The following is a 24,089-nucleotide window of genomic DNA, read 5'->3' on the forward strand; positions in this document are numbered from 1 at the left end:
CAGCTGCGTATGGCGAACGTAAGGATTCGTCGTTTAAATTAATATTTAGATCTTTTTTCTTTGCACGAATATATTCGTGTTCATAATTTTAGGGCAAAACAAAAATAACGTAATAATTCGTGGTTTTAAGTTAAGCGGTTAGTCTAAAAATGTAACTTCCTGTGATTTCTTAAAGTTAAATTTGTTAATAGGAGTATGCTTGTAAGTTACGCATTTAGTCTGATAATACAATTTTAATTTTTAACTTCCCCCTCTCCCCGTTGTAAAAATATAAGTGAGTTACTGAGTCGTTCAAATGAATCGATTCATTTTAGTGAGCGAACTATTGAGCGGCGATCTCAGAGGTGAATGGGTTTGCCCATCACTAATCTAAAGCAGACGTTGACAATATCCGCTGCATTAAATGCAACTCTGAGTGCTACATTGAATATCACAAAAATTACAAACTTGGTTGGGGTTTAGGTTCAAAAGAGTGAAATGTTTTGGCAAACCAAAATGCTATCTTTGCAAGAAAGCCAAAAGACGTTACTGCGACAGATCATGTCGCAGAACATCCTCGTCTTTAGAAGCAAATTCCGTTTTCAGGAAATCCCGTTTAAGTTCTCAGAAACTAATTCATCTCATCTTTTTATGGATGCAAGGGCATTATAAATGCTCAAAAATATGCGATGAAGTACACTCATGTGCAAAACATAAGAATAATGTGAAAATACATAGACAACAGTTTTGAAAGGTAAGGTAAATGCATATACTTTATTCTATTATTCATACCTGACTGGTTGACACGCGTAAGTCTCGATGTTGCCGCTCGGCGATGCTGTATACACCCATTCAACGATGGTTGGTGATTAGCGCTGTTTCAAGAAGCAAGCAGTTGTGTTCGAGACGTTAGAACCTTGTGAGTCAAAGCTGCATTACTTGACATAGTACCAGTGTACGTGTAGGAGAATGGCGGAAAGAGACCATATTAATGATGTTATGCTTGGAAGAATTATGGGCGACTCGAGAAGGATCAGAGCCAAATGGACACGTCTCATGAATTGGGTGTCCCACAAAGTATCATCTCGAGGGTCTGGCGACGATTCCAAAGGAGTGAAAACATCTCTCGGAGAGTAGGGTATGTATGTATGTTCTAGGACACATTCCACCCCTTTCCACCCCTAACTACCAAAAAAACTATGAAGCCACCACTGGCCATTACAATTTAACACAGAAGGATAACCAACCAGAAAAATAGCAAAATCAGTCGACATTCTCACTCGCTTCAATGTAGAAAGTCATACTAAAATATGATATGCTTACTTACAAATAACATGCACTGCAGTAAACCATTACACTTGTGTTGGACGAAAGAAGTCTTCGCACACTAAGTAATTGATTTCCATTGATTATGGCGACATAGAAATGCCTAGCATCCATTAAATAATTTGGTATTATTATTATTATTATTATTATTATTATTATTATTATTATTATTATTATTATTATTATTTATCTACCAAACAACTATTTATTGATTAATAAAAATTACTAATTAATTATATTTAGTTAGGTATGGTAGATGACTTCAGATTACATTATTTACTGACCGAAAGTATCCCACGCTGTCGTATCTGTGCATAAAAGGTAGGTTCTAATCTTTTCTTTGTAGAAGTTAAGTAAAAGAACCTGCTTTACCTCGAAATGCTTAATTACAATTTTATTTACACAAAGAGAATTCTAACATATACAAGATGATATTAATGATGCTATTTGCATATCTGAATTACTTGTCACAAAAACTAATTGCGCTAGGAAACTAAAACTAGAAAGCTCAGACTGTCTTTCTTAGCTAACTTTTACAAGTGGTAGCAATTCAAAACTTATATGGTAACCTAAACGACGTCTCTGTTGCCTCCATTTTCACTCTTTCCTATGCCAGCCTGAATTCCCATTATATTGCCAAATTTTATCAGTCTTTAATTTTAAATTAAGTGCTTTATGATTTTTTTGCAATTAAAAACGGTTTTTCATTAGTTTTTATTACCGTTGTCCCTTAGGACAAGTTATTATAACAAAGGAAAAATATTAATGGTTCCTCTTTTGAAGGCTTTTTTTTATAATTCACTTAAGCAGTATCACTTTCTTTTTTTTTTTTTTTTTACAAATTATCATATTCATTTATTGCTCTTTTTTTTTTCATAAAATCTGTTTTCAACACATTTTATTATCATGCAGCATTAAAACAAATCTGGAAATTGTGATATTTATTTACCTCCATCCGGAAAATTAGTGTGATCTGTACACGAGGGAATGTTTTCGGGCTGCCAAAATTTAGATTACTGGTGCCATGCTATAACTTTGAGTTTCACCTTATCTCAGGTAGATGCAGACATGTCAGAAGGTTTGATTCTTGTAGAAACACTAGTTCAAACGCTGTCGAAGATGAGGTCGGGTGAATATGACTCTCAACGAACAATATTCGAACAAATTTATGAAGAATATTTGGAGATGTGCAAAGAAAATGGTCTCGAATTCCAGAGCCGGGAACAAATGTAATATAGGGGTTCCTCGTGGAAACGAACTAGACATCCGCCATCGAAATATCACAAATTCATTTTGGATGAATCTCTTCCTTCATTGGATGGAGAAAACAAATTTTCTAAAGATAATATATCAACCAAGAGACATTTTTCTGCCTACTATTGATAGGCAATCACTGATATGAAAAACCGCTTTGTATCATGTAGCAAAATCATCAGATCAATCACCACTCTACATCCAAAAAGTGAAAACTTTTTCAAATTACAACATTGTCGAGAATATGGCCCAGCATTATGGAGTGATCTGCAAACATTAAAGTGGGAATTCAAAATTCTTCCAAACATAATTAAGTTGTATGAAGACGAGAAGAAAACCAAAGCTGATTCCTTGACGAATTTCGTTGATCTTCTTTGTGTCTACAGAAACGCATTCCTAGAAACCTGCAAGCTAGGTATCATCTCTGTGAGTATATCAGTTTCTTATGCTACATGTGAAAGGTCATTCTCTTCTTTGAAAAGATTTAAGACATGTATACGCAATTCAATGACTCATGATAGGTTGAAAAACTTAGTGTTACTTTATATTGAGAATAATCGTTAGATCTTTAACAAGGTGTGGATAAGTTTGATGCTACCCACACGAAGAGAAAGATCCACTTTAAGTAGAGCCATGAACCTATAAGTTATTTTCTTTACCTGTAAAAGTGTGTTTGCTTTCACTTAAGTCAATCAGCTACACATATTTTAAACACCGTGATTAAATAACTATTTACTTATATTAGAAATCAATTGCATTAATGAATCCTAGTTGTTTGAGGTACTAAATTCTTACATTTTGACTTTTCAAAATAGTAAAATCATGAACAACAAAGATGGAAACATTCACCTTGAACACACACACACACACACAAACACACACACACACACACACACACACACACACACATATATATATATATATATATATATATATATATATATATATATATATATATATTTCGGAGCTTAAAAAACAGAGTTTAGTTTTAATTAGTGTATAATAATGTGCATATTTTAAAGAAAATACAGATAGTAAGAAAGACAAACTTGCTAAGAATAATGTTCAAAGAAATGTTGTTTTCAAAGTTGCATATTTCTTAGGTTAAGTCAGCCACGAACATGTTTGTATCCCGGTTGATCTGGTCGTTCATTACTGATTCAACTTTGTAAGAGGCATTTGTGGAGCCAATCAGGATCAAGACATTTAACCACATTACAGCACTTCAATGCTGAAACCGAGAACCGTGGGTAGGGCTTCAGAAATCCTGGGCAGATATTCCTATGTATACAAAAGAACATGACGTGGACGTCTTATATTCGCACGAAACCTGTATTTATTTATTAATGTATTTATTTACTTCAATTATTATTAAACTTTTCCTCTCGCCCTCTTTATTTATTTGTATCTCACATCTATCGGAGGCTTATTGGTCATTAGCCATTCTAAGTTTTGTGTTTATCCCCGATTTCTAGCTGCTTGAATATCCCCCACCTCAACCCCACCCATCTTCGGTGCAAGCCTACCATCTTTAAAAATTATGAATACAATTTTAAAAATTCCATTCAAGTTTGTCACTTATTCTTTGTTAGAAGACAATGTTAAAAAATTTTAACATTATTTTCTACTGACTTTTTTTTTGCAGGTATTGGAATCACAATCAACCGATCTTGATGATCCAGGAAATTGGCCAGAACATATTACGGACAGAATGCGTCAGATACTTGTTAGACGAGGTCCAGTTCAAGTCTCCAAACGAGAGTTCCCAGTAAACAGCGAGGGTCGGCGATTTACTACAAGTAACTACAAAAGACGTCTGCACAATGGAGAAGAAGTTGCTCGTAGTTGGCTTATTTATTCAATGACTTCATCATCATAGGTATTCTGCCTTTATTGGCAGGTCACTTGCCGCAGCTGAGAAGCTTCCATGCTCCACGATCCTCCGCTAACCTTTTCGTCTTCGCGTATGATCTTTCTGTTTTAATATCATCCATTAATTGTAGTCTCTTTCGCCCCCTCCCTCTCTTTCCCGCCACCATACCCTCTAGGACGTCCCTCATGATACAATCTCTTCTTAGACAATGTCCCAACCAGTTTCTCTTCCTCTTTCTAATAATATCTAAAAGTGTTCTTTTCTCACCCACCATTTCTAACACTCTCTCATTCGTTTTCCGCTCGACCCAACTAACTCTTTCCATTCTTCTCCACACCCACATTTCGAAGGCTTCCAGTCGATTTTCGTCACCCTTACGCAATGTCCACGTTTCCGCCCCATACAGCCCAACACTCCACACGAAGCATTTTATGAGTCTTTTTCTCAACTCTTTGTTCAAGGTCCCACAAAACAGACTTTTCTTTCTTTTAAAGGCTTCTTTCGCCATTCCTATCCTTGCTTTTATTTCACGTTCGCATTTCATGTCATTACTAAGAACACTACCCAGGTATCGAAAACTATTCACTTGTTCTATTTTCTCCCCTCCTACTTTTATATTTGACACAGACCCCTTCCTTCCAATCACCATAGCTTTTGTCTTTCTAACATTTATTTTCATCCCATATTCTTCAAAGCCCCTTCTCATTTTTTCTAACATTTTATTGATTTTCTTTTCAGATTCTGCAACAAGGGCCATATCGTCTGCAAATCTTATGCATCTAATCATTCTACCTCCTACCGAAATGCCATCATCATCATGTAGGCTCTTTTTCACTATCTCCTCTAGATAGACATTAAATAGTGTTGGCGAGAGGCAGCATCCTTGTCGAACTCCCCTTCCAATTGCACTCTCTTCCGTCAGTTCTTCCCCTATCCTAACACTTACTTGTTGGTTCATGTATAAGTTTCTTATGAGTCTTCTATCTTTCCATTCCAACCCTATCTTTGTTAGAACTCCCAACAACAATTCCCAATTCACGCGGTCAAAAGCCTTTTCTAGATCAATAAATACAACATACACCTCTTTCCCTTTTTCTATAAATCTTTCACCGATCACCCTTAACAATCCAATAGCATCTCTTGTGCCCTTGCCTCTTCTGAACCCGAACTGCTCTTCCTCAACATCTTTATTTGTTCTTCCATATAACCTTCTGTTCAGTATTCTGAGCAGAATTTTAGCTGCATGGGATATGAGACTAATAGTTCTATAATCCTCACATCTCTTTGGGTTCGATTTCTTAGCTATTGGTATCATGATAGTTTTCAGAAAGTCTCTTGACCATTCTCCTGTTTCATATATTTCATTGCATAGTCGCCACAATTCTTTCTTTCCCTTGTCTCCTATATTTTTAATGAATTCAATTGGTATGTTATCTATTCCTGTTGCCTTTCCATTCCTAATCTCAGATATAGCCTTTTCAAACTCATCCCGAAGAATACTAAATCCTTTATCATCCTCGCCTACTTCATTTTCCACTTCAACATTTAGGCTACACGGTCTATCCCTACTCTCATATAAGTCTTCAACGTATTCTTTCCACCTTCCTATGACCTCATTTCTCTCGCTGACTACCTTCCCATTCTTATTTTCTACTGTCATCATGATACTCCCTTGTTTCCTCCGAAATTCCATAGATTTCACCTCCTTGTACATTTCCTCATATTTCCCAACTTTCTAATTCTTCTATGTCCTCGCATTTTCTTTTGTAAAACTCTTCCCTCGCTTTGTCTGTTTCTCTTCGTAATTTATTATTTAACTTTCTGTACATCTTTCTGCCCTCTTCTGTATCAACATGTTTCCACATATTTCTCTCCCTCATTTTCTGCAACATCTGCTCTGTAACCCATGGTTTCTTAGCAGTTTTGTGTTCGCGGTAACCTACTGCTTCTTCTGCAGCCTGCTGTAAGCAACGTTTAATATGTTCCCACCGTGCGTTACTACCTGCGCCTATCCTTTCCTTGTTTGAACATTTTTCTTCGAATTTTTCAGCGAATAGATTTCTAATTTCCTCGTTTTTCAACTTTTCAGTATTCAACACTTTGTTAAGTACTTTTCTTCTGCCTACATTTTTCAGTTGAATATCTACTTCGGCCAGCACAAGATTATGATCAGAGAAAATATCAGCCCCGGGAAGGGTCTTCGCGTTCTTTAAGCTATTCCGATACCTCTCCTGAATCATAACGTAGTCTATCTGATATCTTCCGCCGTCTATTGGTGATTTCCATGTATATCTTCTTCTCTTGTGCTGATTGAACCAAGTGTTCCCAATTACTAGTGAATTCTGTCTACAGAAATTCACCAGTCCCTCTCCCCTTTCATTTCTTTCGCCTAAACCATATTTGCCTACGATACTACCTTCCTGTTTTTCTCCCACAACTGCATTGAAATCTCCCATTAGAATTATGCATGCACCCTTCTTCTCCCTATCTATAATTTCTTCTATTTTCTCATAATTTTCCTCTGCTTCATTTGCATGCGAAGTCGTCGGTGCATATGTCTGTATCACCACTAGATCCTTCGTTTTCCCTTTAAGTCTTAATACTCAATGACTAAGGATACAATATTTTGTTTCTGTTGCCGTCTTTTCGGTGGCACTACAATGTCACTCTCTTCTCGTGAAGGTTTTTCGGATTGGAAGCATGGGCTTTTATCAGACCATGATAGATCTTTGACTCACATGAAGGCTTTCCAATCGTGGTTTGAACTTGCAAACCGATTACAGTCAGGTAAAACAGTTGACGCTGAAAACCAAGCAATTATTCGCAATGAAGCTGGGCGTTGGAAAGAGGTTCTCAAACGACTGCTGTGTATAATTCAGTTTCTTGCTTCCCAGAACTTGGCATTTTGTGCTCAAAATGACAATATTTACTCAAGAAACAACGGCAATTTTCTCAAACTAGTTGAGTGTATTGCACAATTTGATGTTACTATGGCTGAGCATTTGCGACGAATAACATGTAAATAGACACATGTACATTATTTGAGCAAGGACATTCAAAATGAAATAATTGAACTCCTTGAATCAAAAATAAAGGATAAAATTTTGACTGATCTAATGAAAGCGACATATTATTCCTTAATATTAGATTGTACACAAGACGTAAGTCATACAGAGCAAATGAAACTAATTGTTCGTTTCGTGAAGGTAGAACTGGGTAAGGAACCATCCATTGAAGAACATTTTTTGGGGGATTTTTGTGCATAAATGATTCTTCAGGAAAAGGACTAATTACCACTATTTTGGAAGAATTAGAAAAACTGAAAATTCCTCTCTCTCAAACATGCGTGGCCAAGGGTATGATAACGGTGCCAATATGAAAGGAAAGCACTCAGGCGTTCAAAAAAGAATATTAGATCTAAATAGTCGAGCATTTTTTGTCCCTTACAGTTCTCTGTAAGGTAGCATAGCAAATTTAAACTCAGTAATACCAATGGGTTGTAGGGGGCGCCATATGGATTCTTTGTCCGGGTGATATTTTCCCCTTCCGCTGGCCCTGACTGCACTTCCCTCGCAACCCTCTGCGCATGTGCTCCTCAACACCTTGTCACAACATAAATCTCGATAAAGTTCAACAATCCGATTATTTTATTCCCTTTAATGAAATTCTTAGTGTTGGAATATTCAAACTATTACGGGCGAAAATTTAAAAGGAATTTATTTCGTTATTGTCCGACGCATATTGTAAAACTCATCATTCTCTGTAACTGTTTCAAACAACAAGAAAAGATCGTGAATTTATAGTAGTTAAAGTCTCTCTTCACAACATATGTGAAATGAAAATTCATTAAAATTTATACTAAAACGAAATAAAGGTATGCATAAAATAAGTTTTTTCATTATTATTTTCTATTGTAATAAAAGTATCCCCCATCGGGGAGGGGTAGTAAACCCGCGACTATGGTGGAAAGACTACTATATTTTCTTTTCTTTCCACCATGCCCGCGACTAGGGCAGGCACGGAAAGATCAAAAAAATGAAATGAAATCTTTGAGTTTTACGTCTCACGGTTATGCCGGTTAGGCTAAAGGAGACGGTGATGATGAGTAATGAATGAAATGGTGGAATGAAGAAAGTGGGAGGAAACGGGAGAACCCCGAGGAAACCCACGCACACGGTGTTTGTCCATCACAAAGTTCACTTGGCGCGGGCTGGGATCGAACCAGGGACCCCAAGCACCAGAGGTGAACGCTCTACCACTGAGCCACCGCGGCCCCCACGGAAAGATCAAGTGTGCATGTTTCGTCTGATCAGCACCTTTTTTTTTACAACATATACACACATTGGCATCGAGTTACACTGGTAACCTTGTGCGGTGACCGTCACTGCAGTGTCCCCGTACTAAAGCTACAATTTAAAGCAATACTTTTCTTCGAGTGACGGACACTGAGAGTTGCTCGAGACAGTTGCGGGAGAGCGGTCGGTGACGGCAACCGTTTTAGTGACAGCAACCGTTTTAGTGACAGCAACTGCAGTTACCTACGACTAACGCAGCAATTTAAAGCAATGCTTCACAAGCAGTTGCGCCACTGGAGTGACTGAATATGAAGGCTCGGTATAGTTCTAGCGGTCGCCGAAATGAACAGTGACACTTCTGATGCTTGTAACGATTGAAAAAATCAAGCCAAGGTCTTAAATGTAGGGTCAAGCGAGTTTGAAATCTTGGAAATTATCATTCATATTTTGAATCCTGTGTATAGGTACAAATGTTTTTCAGATAGGATTCCCCGAAACATTATTGAAATGAAAAATATAATTGAGCAACTTGATTTGTACAAAAGATCAAAAAGGGAATACTTAGAAATTAATTCATCTAAAAACAAAAACTTAAAAACTTGTTTTGTTGCAAATGAAGATCAGGAGGTAAGAGTGGCCAGTACTGTTCCATCAGCTAAGAATGTTTATAAAGGCAAGAGAATTAAGCCTATTAATTCTAATGGAGGGAATAGGTTGAAGAATACTATGAATTTTAGAACTAATAATGATTCTAAAAATGTTTCTGAAAATAAATTTTCAAAAAATGTCAATAAGAAAACTTTGATTCTGAGCAGGGTAAGACATTTCTAAGTGGTAATAATGTGAGGTCGTACTCAGGGAAGCCTAACCAACTCAGTCTCAGCACAGGAAGTCCTGAGAAATCCATAAATGACAGAAAGAGTGTAAATACTTCTCCTACGTACAGAGTGCCTTCTAGTGGAAGTAATTGTTCTGCAACCTTTGTGATTGGATCCATTAGTGACAAGAGACTTCCTCTTTGTATTGACAGCGGAAGTTCTGTAAATTGAGAAATTCCGGAAGTCATCTGATTAAGAAGCAACGATCGATTCCGTCTATGAAAGTGAATCATATGATGTGTTCTAGTGTGACAGAACCTAGAGAAGTCACTGTGGACTTGAACTTAGGTGGATTCAGATTTGAAGTGGACTTTGTGGTGATAGCTTCATTACCCTGTGATGCTATCTTGGGTACTCCGTTTTTGCGTTCAACTGGTGCCATGCTTGATGTACTTGGAAATAAACTTTATTTTCGAAACCAAAGAAGATACGTTCCTCTGAGATCAATGGAGACTAAAAAATTTCTTTGAAGTAGATGGCATCCATGGTTCGAGCTGTTTGAAGGATGAGGGTCTGAACCCTGTTTGTATTTATCTACCTGGCTTTCGTCGTCGAAACAACTTTATTACTTCAGTACATTCAGTGGTGTCTGATTTTAGGGAGATTGAAATTTAGTGTGAACCAGATCCTAAGCTGAACTACCTGGAACCTGAAGATACATTAGTTAGCACTATTCCAACATCAGTTTCTGGTCTTGTGGATCAACTTGGACGTGTCAATGGACTTCGTGATTACACTAGAAATAACCAAATATCTAAAATCGTCTTAGCAAGTGGTGAAGTGTACGCCGATAAGGATGGAGTGTTAGAATTTGTAGATTCAGGTGAAACCAAAAATACTAACGAGTGGAGTGAATCCTTTGAAGAAGAATTTAGCGAAAGATTTAAGAAGTTAAAACAACTTGGACTCTAATCTTCGAGTGATATAATAGTTTGTGAGAAAAAACACTTGAAGAAACTAAAATTAACTTGGATAGAAAGGAACTTCATGAACCTGAGGATGAATCTCCTACTGGTAGTCCTTTGGAAGATGACAGTGACTATTGGATTGATCCAGATATAGAGTCATTTGTTCGATCTCTCAAACAGGATTATCCTGATGTTGTGAGTGAGATGGGCTGCCCCAAAGGTTTTAAATTGTACCTTCGAGAGTAAAAATATTTCCGAGAAAATCCTTTTCCCAAACCCAGGGAAAGAGACAGATTTTTGAAAATGTTATAAAAGAATTAGTAGAACAAGACGTGTTAGTTCAAACTGATCATTCAAACTTTGGCAGCACATGTTTCATTGTGAAAAACAGATGGTTCACACCGATTAGTTGCTAACTTTGTAAAATTAAATAGTATGTTGTCAGATTATGTTTTTCCGACACTTTACATGGAGGAGTGTTTAAGTAACTTATCTGGATGCTCCTATATATCATTGTGTGATTTAAAGAAAGCTTATTTTCAGCTCTAGCTTGATGAAGCGAGTCGAGATTTAACAACTATAGTGACTCCGATTGGTACCTTCCAGTATAAGAAGCTCCCAGCTGGAATTAAGGTTGGAAGTAGTGTTTTATCTAAATGTATGAAAGATGTACTTGGTAACCTTGAACCGTATGGCGTTCACGTATACTTTGGTGACATTTTAGTCGCAAATAGGGATAAGGAGTCACATAAAAAGGCGATTAGAATGGTGTTAAATAGGTTTAGAGAATATGGTCTGACTATATCTCCTGAGAAGAGTTTTTTCTTTAAAAAAGGATTAAATATTTAGGTTTTATAGTCGATGGAGATAATATCACCATGGATCCTAAACGAGTTGAATCTATTCTTAATCTCCCACCACCTAAGACAAGAAAGGCCGTGCAGCGATTCTGTGGAGTAGTTAATTTTTATTCAAGGTTTATACCAGGATTTCAAGAAATTATTGGTCCCATATCTGAATTAAGATCTATTAAGAAGAAGTTTGAGTGGGGGGAAGCCCAAAATAACGCCTTTTTAGAAAAAAATAATTTTCTCGGAAGAGCTTATTCTAAAAACACCAGATCTTTCAAAGAGGTTCGTAGTACATGTCGATGGGTCATCGCGAGGCTTAGGAGGCGTAATTTCACAGAAAAATGATAAGGGAGACTTAATTCCTGTGGGTTTCTTTTCGAAGAAACTAAGTGAGGCCGACCGGCATACATCAATCTACGAGATTGAATTTTTGAGCCTAGATAAACCATAGTAAGATTCAAACATTTTTTGTTTAATGAATTTGATTTGTATACTGATAACAAGGCCTTAAGTTGGATAATTAATAACTCTAAAAGACTATTAAAGTACGGTTCACTTATAGAACAACTCCCAGTTCTCATTTAAAATTCACCATCTAAAAACTAATGAGAATAAAGTAGCAGATTTCCTATCTAGGCAGTACGATGTGTTTAATTTTTACCATAGTGTTAAAGTCAAAGAAAATAATGATAAAACATATTTAGTATTGACAAATCTTTGGAAATTACCTTTTCTAAGTGAACCATTAATTGAATTGCAACGTAAGGATCCTGCAATAAATGAGTTAATCGTTAAGATAGAAGGTGGTGAGAACAGTAATGAGTATCAGATCAAACATGGGTTTCTGTTAAAAAAGACTAGGGCAAAGAGCAATGAGTGGAAAATCGTTGTTCCAAAAGATCTTAGAAGAAGTCTGGTCGAATACTATCATTTAGAGTATCTTACTGGTGGTCATTCAGGCATATATAAAACCTTACGTAAAATTATGAAGCGATTTACATTTGATGGTTTAATAGAGTATGTAAAGGATTTTGTTAGGTCTTGTCCAGAATGTCAAAAGGCTAAGCCCTTAAATACTAAGAAATATGGCAGACTAGGGTCTTGTGTGACTCAAAGGATAAATTCAAATTGGATGATTGATACCGTAGGGCCTTTACCTTTTTTCTGAAGGGTATACTTATCTTCTTATAGCAGTGGATAATTGTTCAAGATACTGTATGCTTGAAAAACTAAGGAGACTATCTTCAAAGATAATTTGTCACAAATTACATGATTTGTTCTCCCCTTACGGTTTTCTAGAATCAATATCTAGCGATAACGCCTCAGTGTTTACATCTGAGTATTTTCAGGGATTTATGTATAGTTTGGATATTAAGCATATAAAACTGAGCCCATACCATCCGGAGGCAAACATTGCAGAAATATTCATAAAAACTCTAAAATACCCTTTGAAATCTTATTTTGCTGAAAGACAAAACAAATGGAGTAAGGTTATTCGTGAACTCCAGTTTAATCTTAATTTGTGTGAGCACGAAGGACTAAAAGCTGTACCTTCAGAGTTATTTTTGGTAGAGAGTTAAATAGTCCATTAGAGATCAAATGGAAAGTTATGGATGCTGATCTTAAAGGTCTGAAGAGTCAAGATCTTTGGAAAAATGCAATGGATAATATGGTAAAATCTTGGGAGAAACGTCGTAAACTCTTTGAAGGTAAACGAAAGGATGTAAATTTGGTTGTAGATGATCTTGTATTAGTTAAAAACCACCAAAAATCATCTCTGAAAGGTAAAGTAACCAAAAGTTTAACGTATCATTGGATTGGTCCATTTAAAATTGTGAAATTCTTATCTTATAATTCCGTATTATTAGATGTAAAAAATGCTAACAATACCGAGAGAGCTCATGTAAGTGATCTTAAAAAATACTTTGTAAGAAAAACTGGAGCAAACACCAACTGAACAAATGAAAATGAGAATCTTACACATGTAGAGTTAAACTAGAAGAACAAACTTTAATTAGTTATGTAAGGTTAGATTAAGAAAATTTAGATTTAAGTTAGGTTTAGTAGTTTAATGTAGGAATTAAGATGTCATGTAGAACTAGGATATGATCATAGTCGTTTGACGTTCATTTTTCATGTTCATTAAATATTTCATTTGTAAATCATGCATTAGTGTAGGTTTATAGCCTTTAAAGTGTAATTGATAGTTGAAATGTCTTACATCTGAATTAAATAATCTACATGTGAAAGGGAAAAACTCGAAGATCTTGTTCTAATTCTGAAATTAAACTTTTGTTGCTTTACACGGTTAACATCTTGTAATTGCTTGAAATAACGTTTCTGTTTATATTTTTAGATTGCCTTTTGTATTTTCTTACATTGATGTATTTTATATGGAGACATGTGAAGATGGTCAACGCCTCTTGTAGAATGGTTTGTGGTCTCGAATGGAACCGTTTGGAAATCTTATATTTTGGCTGGCTGTTCTCAAACACAGTTCGTGGAGAATTGGTCTGCATTTGAGTGGAATGTTGCATCAAACCATGGAATGGAAATTCTACAGAAGTTACAAACCTTCCGAAAAAAACAGAAAATATCTGAAGTAATAAAAATGTAAAAGAAAGGACTTTTGAGAAATTTCATTAAAGGGAATGATATAAAATATGAAAATAATGGAAGTTTAAAATGGAATTGTATATTTTATATTAAATTTTGTTCTGTCTTAAAATTTTATATTTAACAAGGAGGTGGTGTTTGTAACGATTGAAAAAATCGTTACATTTTTGTTAATATGTTCATTACGAAATTACTCTTTTTGTTTTCTTTTTTTAAAAAAGTAACAAAAGTTAAGAAATTTGTTTTTGAAGAAAAATTTTGTTATACATTGTTATATTAAATTGATAATATTTTCATTGCAAAGATCGTTAAAAAAGCTTTAAAATGATGTATATATGTCTATATGTTAACTGAGTAATACTTGTAATACGGCAGGGAATCAATCTTTTTTTTTTAAAAAAACTTTGGCAACCACTTCAGTTTAGTGCTGTATTCTAGAGTGACGTATGTAATGAGTTGGGCTCTGCGCAGTAGCGAGAGTCTTGCTCATATATATGCCATTCTGATTCGCTGCGCCTCATAACTGTTTCGTAGTTTATTGAGCCAACACGGGTTGGACTCAAGTATTAGACTTACATTACTTCGCGCCGAAAGTTGTTCTTTTTAGAAAACGTGGTCAAAGTTTTCGATATAGTTGTGCCTCGTATTATATGGTGAAGAATGCCTGAATTATAACTGTGCTTCTAAATTTAGTGCTAAATTACTCAGAGTTTTAAAAGGCTTAATTTAAATTAAGAGTCTAATTAAGTTCTCTAAAGTTGAATCAGTTTAAAAGTGATAAGTTTACTTGTATTTGCCGTGTTTCAAGTGTGTGAAGTAGTGTTAAAGAAGACGTATTTTGCAAGTGAATGAAATGAAATTAAAAAGGTCTAATTCTTTAAAAAAACTTCCGTATTAAATCATTTTAAAGGTTAAAAAATACGTTAACTTCCTATGCAGTTATGTGAAAGACGGAACACGTGTAATGAGTCAGCGTGTCTAGTGCTTGTCTTGCTTTCGTTGTGTCATTGGAGGTTGAGTGAGAAATTTAACTTGGTAACTATAAAAAGGGGGAAAAAGTAAAACGTAAAATCAAGTGTTATAATTTCAACCTAAAATTGCATACTCTCGTGATAACTAATATGAGAAGGATTTCTTTAACTTCTTTTTGTTCATTATTAAACTACGTGGCTAATTAACGGTAACTTAAAATTCTAATTACTTCAGTTTTCGTTCACTTTGAAAATAGTCAATTAAATTTTAAAATCTAAACCGAGTCTAATGACGTGATGATAGTTATTGAAGGACTAAAGTAATTTAGTAAAAATGTTAGTTAATTACCGTAATTACCGTAATTAAGATAGGGTTTAAATTAATCTGTTTCCTTTTTTAAAGGTGTAACAGTTTCTCAAGAACTAAAGTAAAATATAAATAGATAATTCATGCTGTTGGAAATAGTTTAATATTCTTACAGTGCTGTTAATGAAAACTTCATTAGTTAGCTAAATAACCAATTCATTGCTGTTAAATGCATTTACAGTTATATTAGTTATCCTGGATTTTTTGGCTAGATTTCGAATGTAAGTTTGAAACAAAATAAATAAATTTTGATTAAAATTAGAACATACTGTCCGTCCGAATAAATTTTTTCTTAAATTTTGAAATGATTCAAATATTCGCGTGCACTGCACTCTATGGTATGGTATCGTAATGGAACAGTCAGTAAGACCCAAGAGGATCTGGAGAAGAGAATGGTAACTACCTCTGCTTTTCTGTAACTATTATTTCCTGCTGAGTTATGGTAAGTGTGAAGTATTAATGCTAGTTAAAAGTATTGTAGTTAGTTGAATAGTATCTTAGTAGCACGATCACTGCGCATATTCCTTAATTAAGAAATACAGAGAGAAGTAAAGAGATAAATAGTTCAGAAGCAAATTGTTAATAAATATACGAGGCTAGTTTGAAAAGTCGCGATACCTGTTTACTATAGTGAGAGAAATTACTTGACGTGGTTGTTGCTGTTTTTGAATTATAGAGTTCAATTTAACATTTAAATTTTGATGAATTGAGAGTTTTGATAGTGTTGTCTTCGTTCTTAATCTAAATTACTGTAAATGATCTCTGTATTGCGAAATTAACTGAAATTTTTAGAATAAAGGTTTTTCTATTAAATTTTTGAACACCACCTTCGAAATCCAGGACCTATTAATGATTTGTCGAAAGAATTTTGAAACTTAATTATTGTTATAGTTGTTTAGAAGGAATCTGAATTGCATTAAATATTTTAACATTTTTTTGGAATTTCTTTAAATAAAATCTGTAACTCTAATCGCCCACCTTCACTCACTTTAGGTGTTAAGATTGTATGCTGGTGTGAATGATACCTAGTTGTAATTTACTTGTGTTGATAATATCTTTATTACAGGATTTGTCCAATCAGGTGTGGTTGTCACTCGAGGTCACATTTAGTTTCCTTTTTTAACTATTGTAGCTAATAGATACAGGAAACATTCTGACCGCGATACCGAGAATTGTGACATGCTCTTTAAATCCTTTTTCAGCCCCGACACTTGGAGGACGAGGAGGGATGACATACATTAAAATGATCCAAAATGAGCAATAACATTGTTGAATCTATAATTTTTGGGATCAGTAAGATGAACATTGATACAATGCAGCATAGATCCAAATTCAGCCATACAACATAGGAAGACGTGCATTTAAATTATTTATTTCAACCCAGCAAAGCGGGTAATATATGCTAGTATCATTATAATTTATACTTTTCCTTCATATTCATCTTTTTAATGTGTTTTGATTATTGATATTTTTGGAGTTATTAATTACCGCTATTTACAATCTATATAGCCTATATAAAAAATTAAAATGACTATGTTTGTGCTTTAGCCACCCGACAAACTTCGATCAAATTTTCAACACAGATGAGGTTTGGATTTGAGATGCTTGTTATCATTTCATTTTGACGATGCAACCTAGGGCAGGGGAGGAGGAGGAAGAGATATATAGTAATGACCGATTTTAGTGGCCAATCCATAGTTTTCGGGGACGCTGACGTGAATAGTGACACTTCCGATACTGTTTAAATCCAAATTCAGCTCTTTATGTCCAAAAGTAAATTATTTACCCCGTGCGAAGAACGGCCACTCTGATAGTTCTTAATATAAATGCTGTAAAATATATTTAAAGTACTCTTTCGGTAAATTAATCACATAAAACTGCAATGTAATATACAACATTGCAACATAAACTGCCAATTACAAAATATTCTGTCATTTTGCGTGTTATTTTTGTGTTTTATTTTGCTACAACTGCCAGTTTTTAGTGATAACACTATTCATGCTAAAAGAAGTAATGCAACTATCAATGGATTACCTACCTGGATCGCCCAAATTTTGCAATGTCCATTAGGTCTCTGATGTCTGTTATAAGCGACCTTGCTTCAACGATACATGAACTATAACCTTCTTGGTTCGCTGAATCCACATGGAGTACTGCATTAATTAAATGACATTCTAAAAGCTTTAAAGCGAGTTGAACACTTGGTACAGTAGATTTGCAGGTTACTGGGTGCTTCTTCAGAACCTTTTCCCAACGTAATGCTTCTTCACGTTGTTTAGTTCGGACACACCACAACAACATTCCGACAAGGAGACGATGCATCGCATCTTTATCCAAAAACACCACTCTGGAAGCTTTCAAATCTTCGGCATATCGCTTACATGTTTCGTATTTTTCAATACTTATTCCTGCTTCCAGCATAAGATCCATACAAATTGCGTAATACCACGCAGACGCGGAGCTATTAGCCTCTCTTGACCAAGATAATCTTAGTTCGCTAAGTAATCCTGCAGCTTCGGTAATCTTCCATAAAAATATATGAGCCTGAAGCAACATTGGAGCTATGGACAGTCGAAGTTGGCGAGATTTTAGTCTGTAGAAAATTTGTAATGCTGCGAGTCCTAAGTCAAAAGCCGCATTTATTTTACCGCGAAGTAGCTTTGTGTTGAAAGTTGCTTTATACAGAAGACCTGTTGCCTGAAACACATCCTCTTTCATAGGACTTTCTAGGAAGAGATCTCCACACACCTTCAGACCCTCATTCTCCAACGCTTTCAATTTCTCGAAATCAACTTGGTGTAATGCAATTTCCATCAAGTTAATATACGCTGCACTTAACCGACAAATATCATTATTTCCTTTTTGAGCATAGTGTAAAGTGTAAATAGCTGCTAGGTTTGCTAATGCCCATTCATCTGTTTGTTTAAAGTATTCGAAGAGCTTAGATAAACAATATGAAGCTTCATTATAGAAATTAATTTCTTCAGCTATAAGATCTTCACTTTGAAACAATGAAGTCATTCTGGAAATAGTTTGCCTAGTATTATGAAACAAAAGATGGATTCCAGCCCAGAATTCTGAATTAGGAATCGAAATGTTAAAGAGATTTGCAGCCTCTACCATATGTTTTAAAGCTTCGTCATTATGACCAAGGCAGTGCAGTGCTTCTCCCAATAAACAAGAAATTTTCGGTTTGATGTAAAAGGGAATGGAATCTTCATCATCGATGCTGATCACTGAATCAATACTATAGCTCCTGCTTAGACCTTTGTCCTGTAAGAAAAGAAATATATATATATATATATATATATATATATATATATATATATATATACCCATAATTCGTGTGTAAACCTTAATTTCATAGTACTCGGTAGTCGTAAAAGAACTGTGAAATTTTGCAGGCTATTTAGAGGAAGGTCAGAAGATTTGTTTGATAGCAAAACGAGATCACCGATATTACAGTCTGCGGAGTTACAGGGTCAAAGGTCAAAATGCGATTTTTTCCTTAGTAGTCTCACATTTTTTTTAAATATCCATCTCCAGTAAAAATTGGTATATCAATATAAATTCCGATCCAAAACAATGTGATAACGAGAAATGTGGGCAATCGTGACCCGGTGACCTCTATCAGGTCATTGATGACCCTTGAAGAAAAGGCTCCCTTTTCAATAGCTTATTGCACACAATTAATTAGTTGAAGATAATGTTAAGAAGCATATGTATAAAGGATCTACCAAACATTCTTTTTAGCAAAGCGAAGAGGTCAGCAATATCATCAGAGGTCAAAGGTCACGTAGTTAAAATGTCATATTTGATGTGTTAACAAGCAAGAAACTGTGACATTGGAAATATTGATTTAAGGTGCCGTAGAACACATGCTTAAAGATCCTCCCAAGGAGTGTGTACTGGTATGGGCATAGGAAAAAGGTCAACAATGTCATAAAAGGTCAAAGGTCACGCAGTTAAAATTTCATGTTTAATGTATTAGCAACTTGACTGAAAAATGCTTTGAGCTACCATGGAACACATGCATTAAGGTCCTTCGAATTGGTGTGTATGGGCATGGGAAAACGGTCAACAATGTCATAAAAGGTCAAAGGTCAGGCAGTTAAAATTTCATGTTTAATGTGTTAGCAACTTGATTGAAAAACGATTTGAGCTACCATGGAACACATGCATTAAGGTCCTTCGAATTGGTGTGTATGGGCATGGAAAAAAGGTCAACAATGTCATAAAAGGTCAAAGGTCACGCAGTTAAAATTTAAGGTTTAATGTGTTAGCAACTTGACTGAAAAATGATTTGAGCTACCATGGAACACATGCATTAAGGTCCTTCGAATTGGTGTGTATGGGCATGGGAAAAAGGTCAACAATGTCATAAAAGGTCAAAGGTCACGCAGTTAAAATTTAAGGTTTAATGTGTTAGCAACTTGATTGAAAAATGATTTGAGCTACCATAGAACACATGCATAAAGGTTCTTCGAATTGGTGTGTATGGGCATAGGAAAAAGGTCAACAATTTCATAAAATGTCAAAGTTCATGCAATTAAAATTTCATGTTTGATGTTAGCAAGTATGAAACTGTGACGTTTTAAATAAGGATTTGAGATTTCATAGAACACATGGAGAAAGGTCGTTCCAAGAAGTGCACATGACCATAATGAAAAGATCAATATTGCCATAAGGTGAAGAAGCCTAATTTTGTAATTCAGGTACTGGAGGCAATGGTATGTATCTGTTTCTGTGCTGTTTAAAACAATAAATAGAATATAGTATGAGTTCCACCTTTCGTTAGTTGCTTAGATTTGCAAAACTGCATTCGAAATGTTTTTTTCTTATTATTGAAACATATTAATAGCTATTTACTACAAAGAAGTATTTGAAATATTGTCTTACCTGTACAACAAACACTGACGTTCTTGTAGACTGTAAATCTTTTTAGTAGGTCGCAATTTATTCCACGTGACCTCCGTGATGTACTAAACATAAGTTCACTTTGTGTATAAGGGTCTTCGTGAAGATTTTTTCAAGAGTTTCTGGAGTTATCTGTTCAACGGCACGCTTTATCGATTGTCGAAGTTCAAGTGTTGAAGGAGTTTTATAAACTTGTTGCTTAAGAAAGCCCCACAGAAAGAAGTCAAAGGGGGTTAGATCAGGACTTCTAGCTGGCCACTCAACATCAGAACCCATACTTATTAAACGGTTTCCAAATCTTCCTCTTAAAATTTGTAATATTGCCTTAGTACGATGTGCTGGAGCACCATCCTGTTGAAACCACATATCATTATGTGGATCAAGTTTTAAGCGATCAAGTTCAGGGAAAAGAAACTCTCGCAACATATTTTGGTATGTAAGTTGATTAACGTTTCCTTCGAAGAAAGCAGCTCTATTACACCAGTTGCTGTTAGTCCCATCCACACCATAATACCCCTTTGATCTGCACAGCATTCAATTCTTTCCGCCGGTGGACTGGGTTCCCAGAACCGTGCATGTGACGAAGACACCGTTCCATTAAAAAATAGCTTTATCTGATATAATTTGAAATGGAAACATGGGAATTTCATTTCATTTGTCTATCAACAAGTTACAAAATAAAACTCTGGCACCGAAATCATCATCTTGTAATTTATGTAAATCGTCATCCTGTACGCCTTAACCTCAAGCACACGCAATATTCTACTCAGCGAACTTCTTTTAACGTTGAGTGCAACACTCCGGCGACGGATTGATTTTCTTGGTGAACTAAGCACAGAACGAACCACTTTGCGTTTAGTGTTCTCGGTAGAGATCCTTACAGGTGGTCGTGCATTTCGTTGCCACTGAGAAAGATGTTCCTTGCTAAAACAGTTATTAAGAAACTGTTGGTAAAGACGAAGAATTTGGGTATTGCTTATTTTCACAACCCACTGTGCAAACGCTTTCTCCGCGTTTTTGTAACTGACTTCCTACTAAGAACGTAACACTCAAGTAAATCGGCACGTTGTTCCTTTGTTAGAGTATCCATTGTGATTTACACAATTACACACACACAAACACTTCGAAACACGTAGGCCTATGAGTATAGGGAAAACAGGAAATACAACAGTTTTTATTTTCTTACACAATCACAAGATTCACTAACTCATTTAATTTTAAGCTCAACTTCACACTCTACTGCCACACTGCCTCTGCCCAACCAGATTATCATTAGAGTAACATCAAACCACCCTTGTGAACGAAACAAACTGATTATTTGATGTGAGCCCAAAACATACACAGATCGTGTTTATGCTTGAGTCACGATAGGGTATAAATAAACGATGAGTGCGTCTTTCCCTACCTATGGGTAAGCAATTTATTTCCGGTGGAGTTATTTTTATTTTCTTCTCAATTTCCTGGGTAACCATCAAGGCAATATTAAGGCTGCCATCTTTATTTTTCATGAGAATACGGGACATCTTTGTTCTCCTCTCAAACTTCTCAACACAATGCATTGCTTGAAAACAGTTTATTTTCAATACATTATCCTATTTGATATGGGTACAAAGAAATAACGAACAATCTGTAGGACAGTCTGTTCTCAAGATTTTTTTTTAGAACTCCTGATTGATTTGCATTTACATGTGATATTTTCTCCTGCACCCACTATGCCCTAGAATGTCCTGCACACAGTAGTGTGCATTCTATAATGATTTCCTAAAATTAAGTATTCTTGTTATTTAAACGAAAAGATTTCCGAGACCCCTGAAAAATGAGACGAGAGCTTATTTCAAACATTATACGAATTTAACATTTCGCATAGTTTCATAACAGGAATATACGAAAAACCCTTCGTGATCTTTGCCCCTTATGAACATACAAATTTTCATTTTTGTTGAAACGAAACTTTCAATAATTATTTAACGCATTCAATGGTATCTGTAATTGGATTAATGTTGTACTATAAGATGTTGAAAGCGGAACGATTCCCACAAAGGTCACAGGTGAACTGCTGAAGGTCACAAGGTCACAGTTTCCCATTTTCCAAATAAACATACTTAGTTTTAAATACTATACAAATTAAATTAGTTTTCAAACATTGCCGTCTCATACTTGCCAACATACGAACTATGAGTTTCTTATTTCGTGACTTTTGACCTTTTATGATAATGTTGACCTTTAATTATGCATGTACATGGACACCTTTTTGCATGTATTCTATGGCAGGTCAAATCATTTTTCAAACGTCACACTTTCATATTTGGTAACACATCAACTATGATGTTTTAACTGCGTGATCTTTGAACTTTTATGACATTGTTGACCTTTTTCTATGCCCATACATACCCCTTGGAAGGACATTTCTCCATCTGTTCTATGGGAGCTCAAATCATTATTTCCAATGCCACAGTTTCTTATTTGTTAACACATCAAATATGATATTTTAACTACGTGACCTTTATATACATGCTTCTTAACATTATCTTCAACTTAATTAATTGTTTACAATAAGCTGTTGAAAAGGGAGCTTTTTCCTCAAGGGTCATTGATGACCTGCTAGAGGTCACCGGGTCATGATTGCCCACATATCTTATTATCCCATTGTTTTGGATCAGAATGTATGTCGATATACCAAATTTTGTTACTGGAGGTGGATATTCAAAAAAAATGGCATGTGAGACTACTATTTAACATTGAAATCCCATAAGGTAAAAATCGCATTTTGACCTTTGACCCTGTAACTTCGCAGACTATATTATCGGTGATCTCGTTTTGCTATCAAACAAATCTTCTGACCTTCCTCTAAATTGCCTGCAAATTTCACAGTTCTAGCTTTTACGAGTATCGAGTATATATATATATATATATATATATATATATATATATATATATATATATATATATATATATATATATATTGACTGTACTATATATACTAGTACAATCAATAAATTCGTAGACTGGTACCCAGAATATAGGCAACCGGTAGAACCCATGGTTACTGTGCCCGACGAGAACGTCCATACACACACACATAGACAATTACATATATCCACACTGACCTTCAAACTAGTTCAAGCATCATTTTCTCTTTTGACCTGTCTTGTCTCAGCTTTTTGCGTTTTGGAGATCATGGCGATTTCCAGGAGGCTGCTTTTCTCGTTAGTTGTGAATAGTAGAGGAGACATCATGTTTCATGTCCTGTTATTATCCGGTTCAGGAACGTGGGTCTATCAGCGTCAGGCGTCAGCACTTCTGTTCAATCTTGTGTCAGAATGCATGGGACAAGGTGCTGGGTAACACGTGACAGTTCAAGTTATCCGTCAGCATAGGCGAAACTAGAGGAGGGCCGGCCCTCCCTAGAAGCAAAATTGGACCTCCCCAGAATGGACGAAATACTGGGGATATACTCGTCCGCCCATCGTTTTTTATGTGGTCTAGTGCCTGTGCCTGGATATAATAAAAGCCCTGGACCAAACTGATAGTGGCAGTATAGCGACCTCTCGACTTGCACTGTATGCGTTTTTATTCGATATCTTCATTAATGTAATGTAGTGGGCCGCAAATTCGTAAACTATTTTTTGCGAATTAATATTCTTTTTCTCATTCTTAAACCTGCAACAGAATTCGTATTCCATTTACTTCTTTTAAAATACAAATTCGTGTTGAGTGTTCTTTTTTTCCCTAGCTGGAAACCAGACATTATGTCTGCTTTCACGTCTCGCCAGCGAGTTCCCCCTTTCTGACCTGTAGGTCAACAGCAGTTAAGATAAACATTCTCCCCTTCTGGTTCGATACAGGAGCTTAGT

General features: G+C 35.5%; 1 protein-coding gene across 2 annotated transcripts in view; it reads right to left on the bottom strand.

The window, feature by feature from the left end:
* LOC145673438 (adenylate cyclase type 10-like) overlaps positions 1–24,089 on the bottom strand; it is a 545,310-nt gene that overhangs the window by 61,791 nt on the left and 459,430 nt on the right. Inside the window, exon 21 of one of the 2 annotated variants that reach the window (XM_081743142.1) lies at positions 17,357–18,591. The exons of the other annotated variant lie outside the window; for it this stretch is intronic. Coding sequence (XP_081599268.1) covers positions 17,357–18,591 — 1,235 coding nt within the window. The remainder of the gene's footprint in view (positions 1–17,356; positions 18,592–24,089) is intronic. 2 annotated transcript variants of the gene reach the window in all.

The sequence above is a fragment of the Thermobia domestica genome, chromosome 16, assembly GCF_964235325.1.
Source record: "Thermobia domestica chromosome 16, izTheDome1.hap1.1, whole genome shotgun sequence".
NCBI classification, from domain to species: Eukaryota; Metazoa; Arthropoda; class Insecta; order Zygentoma; family Lepismatidae; genus Thermobia; species Thermobia domestica.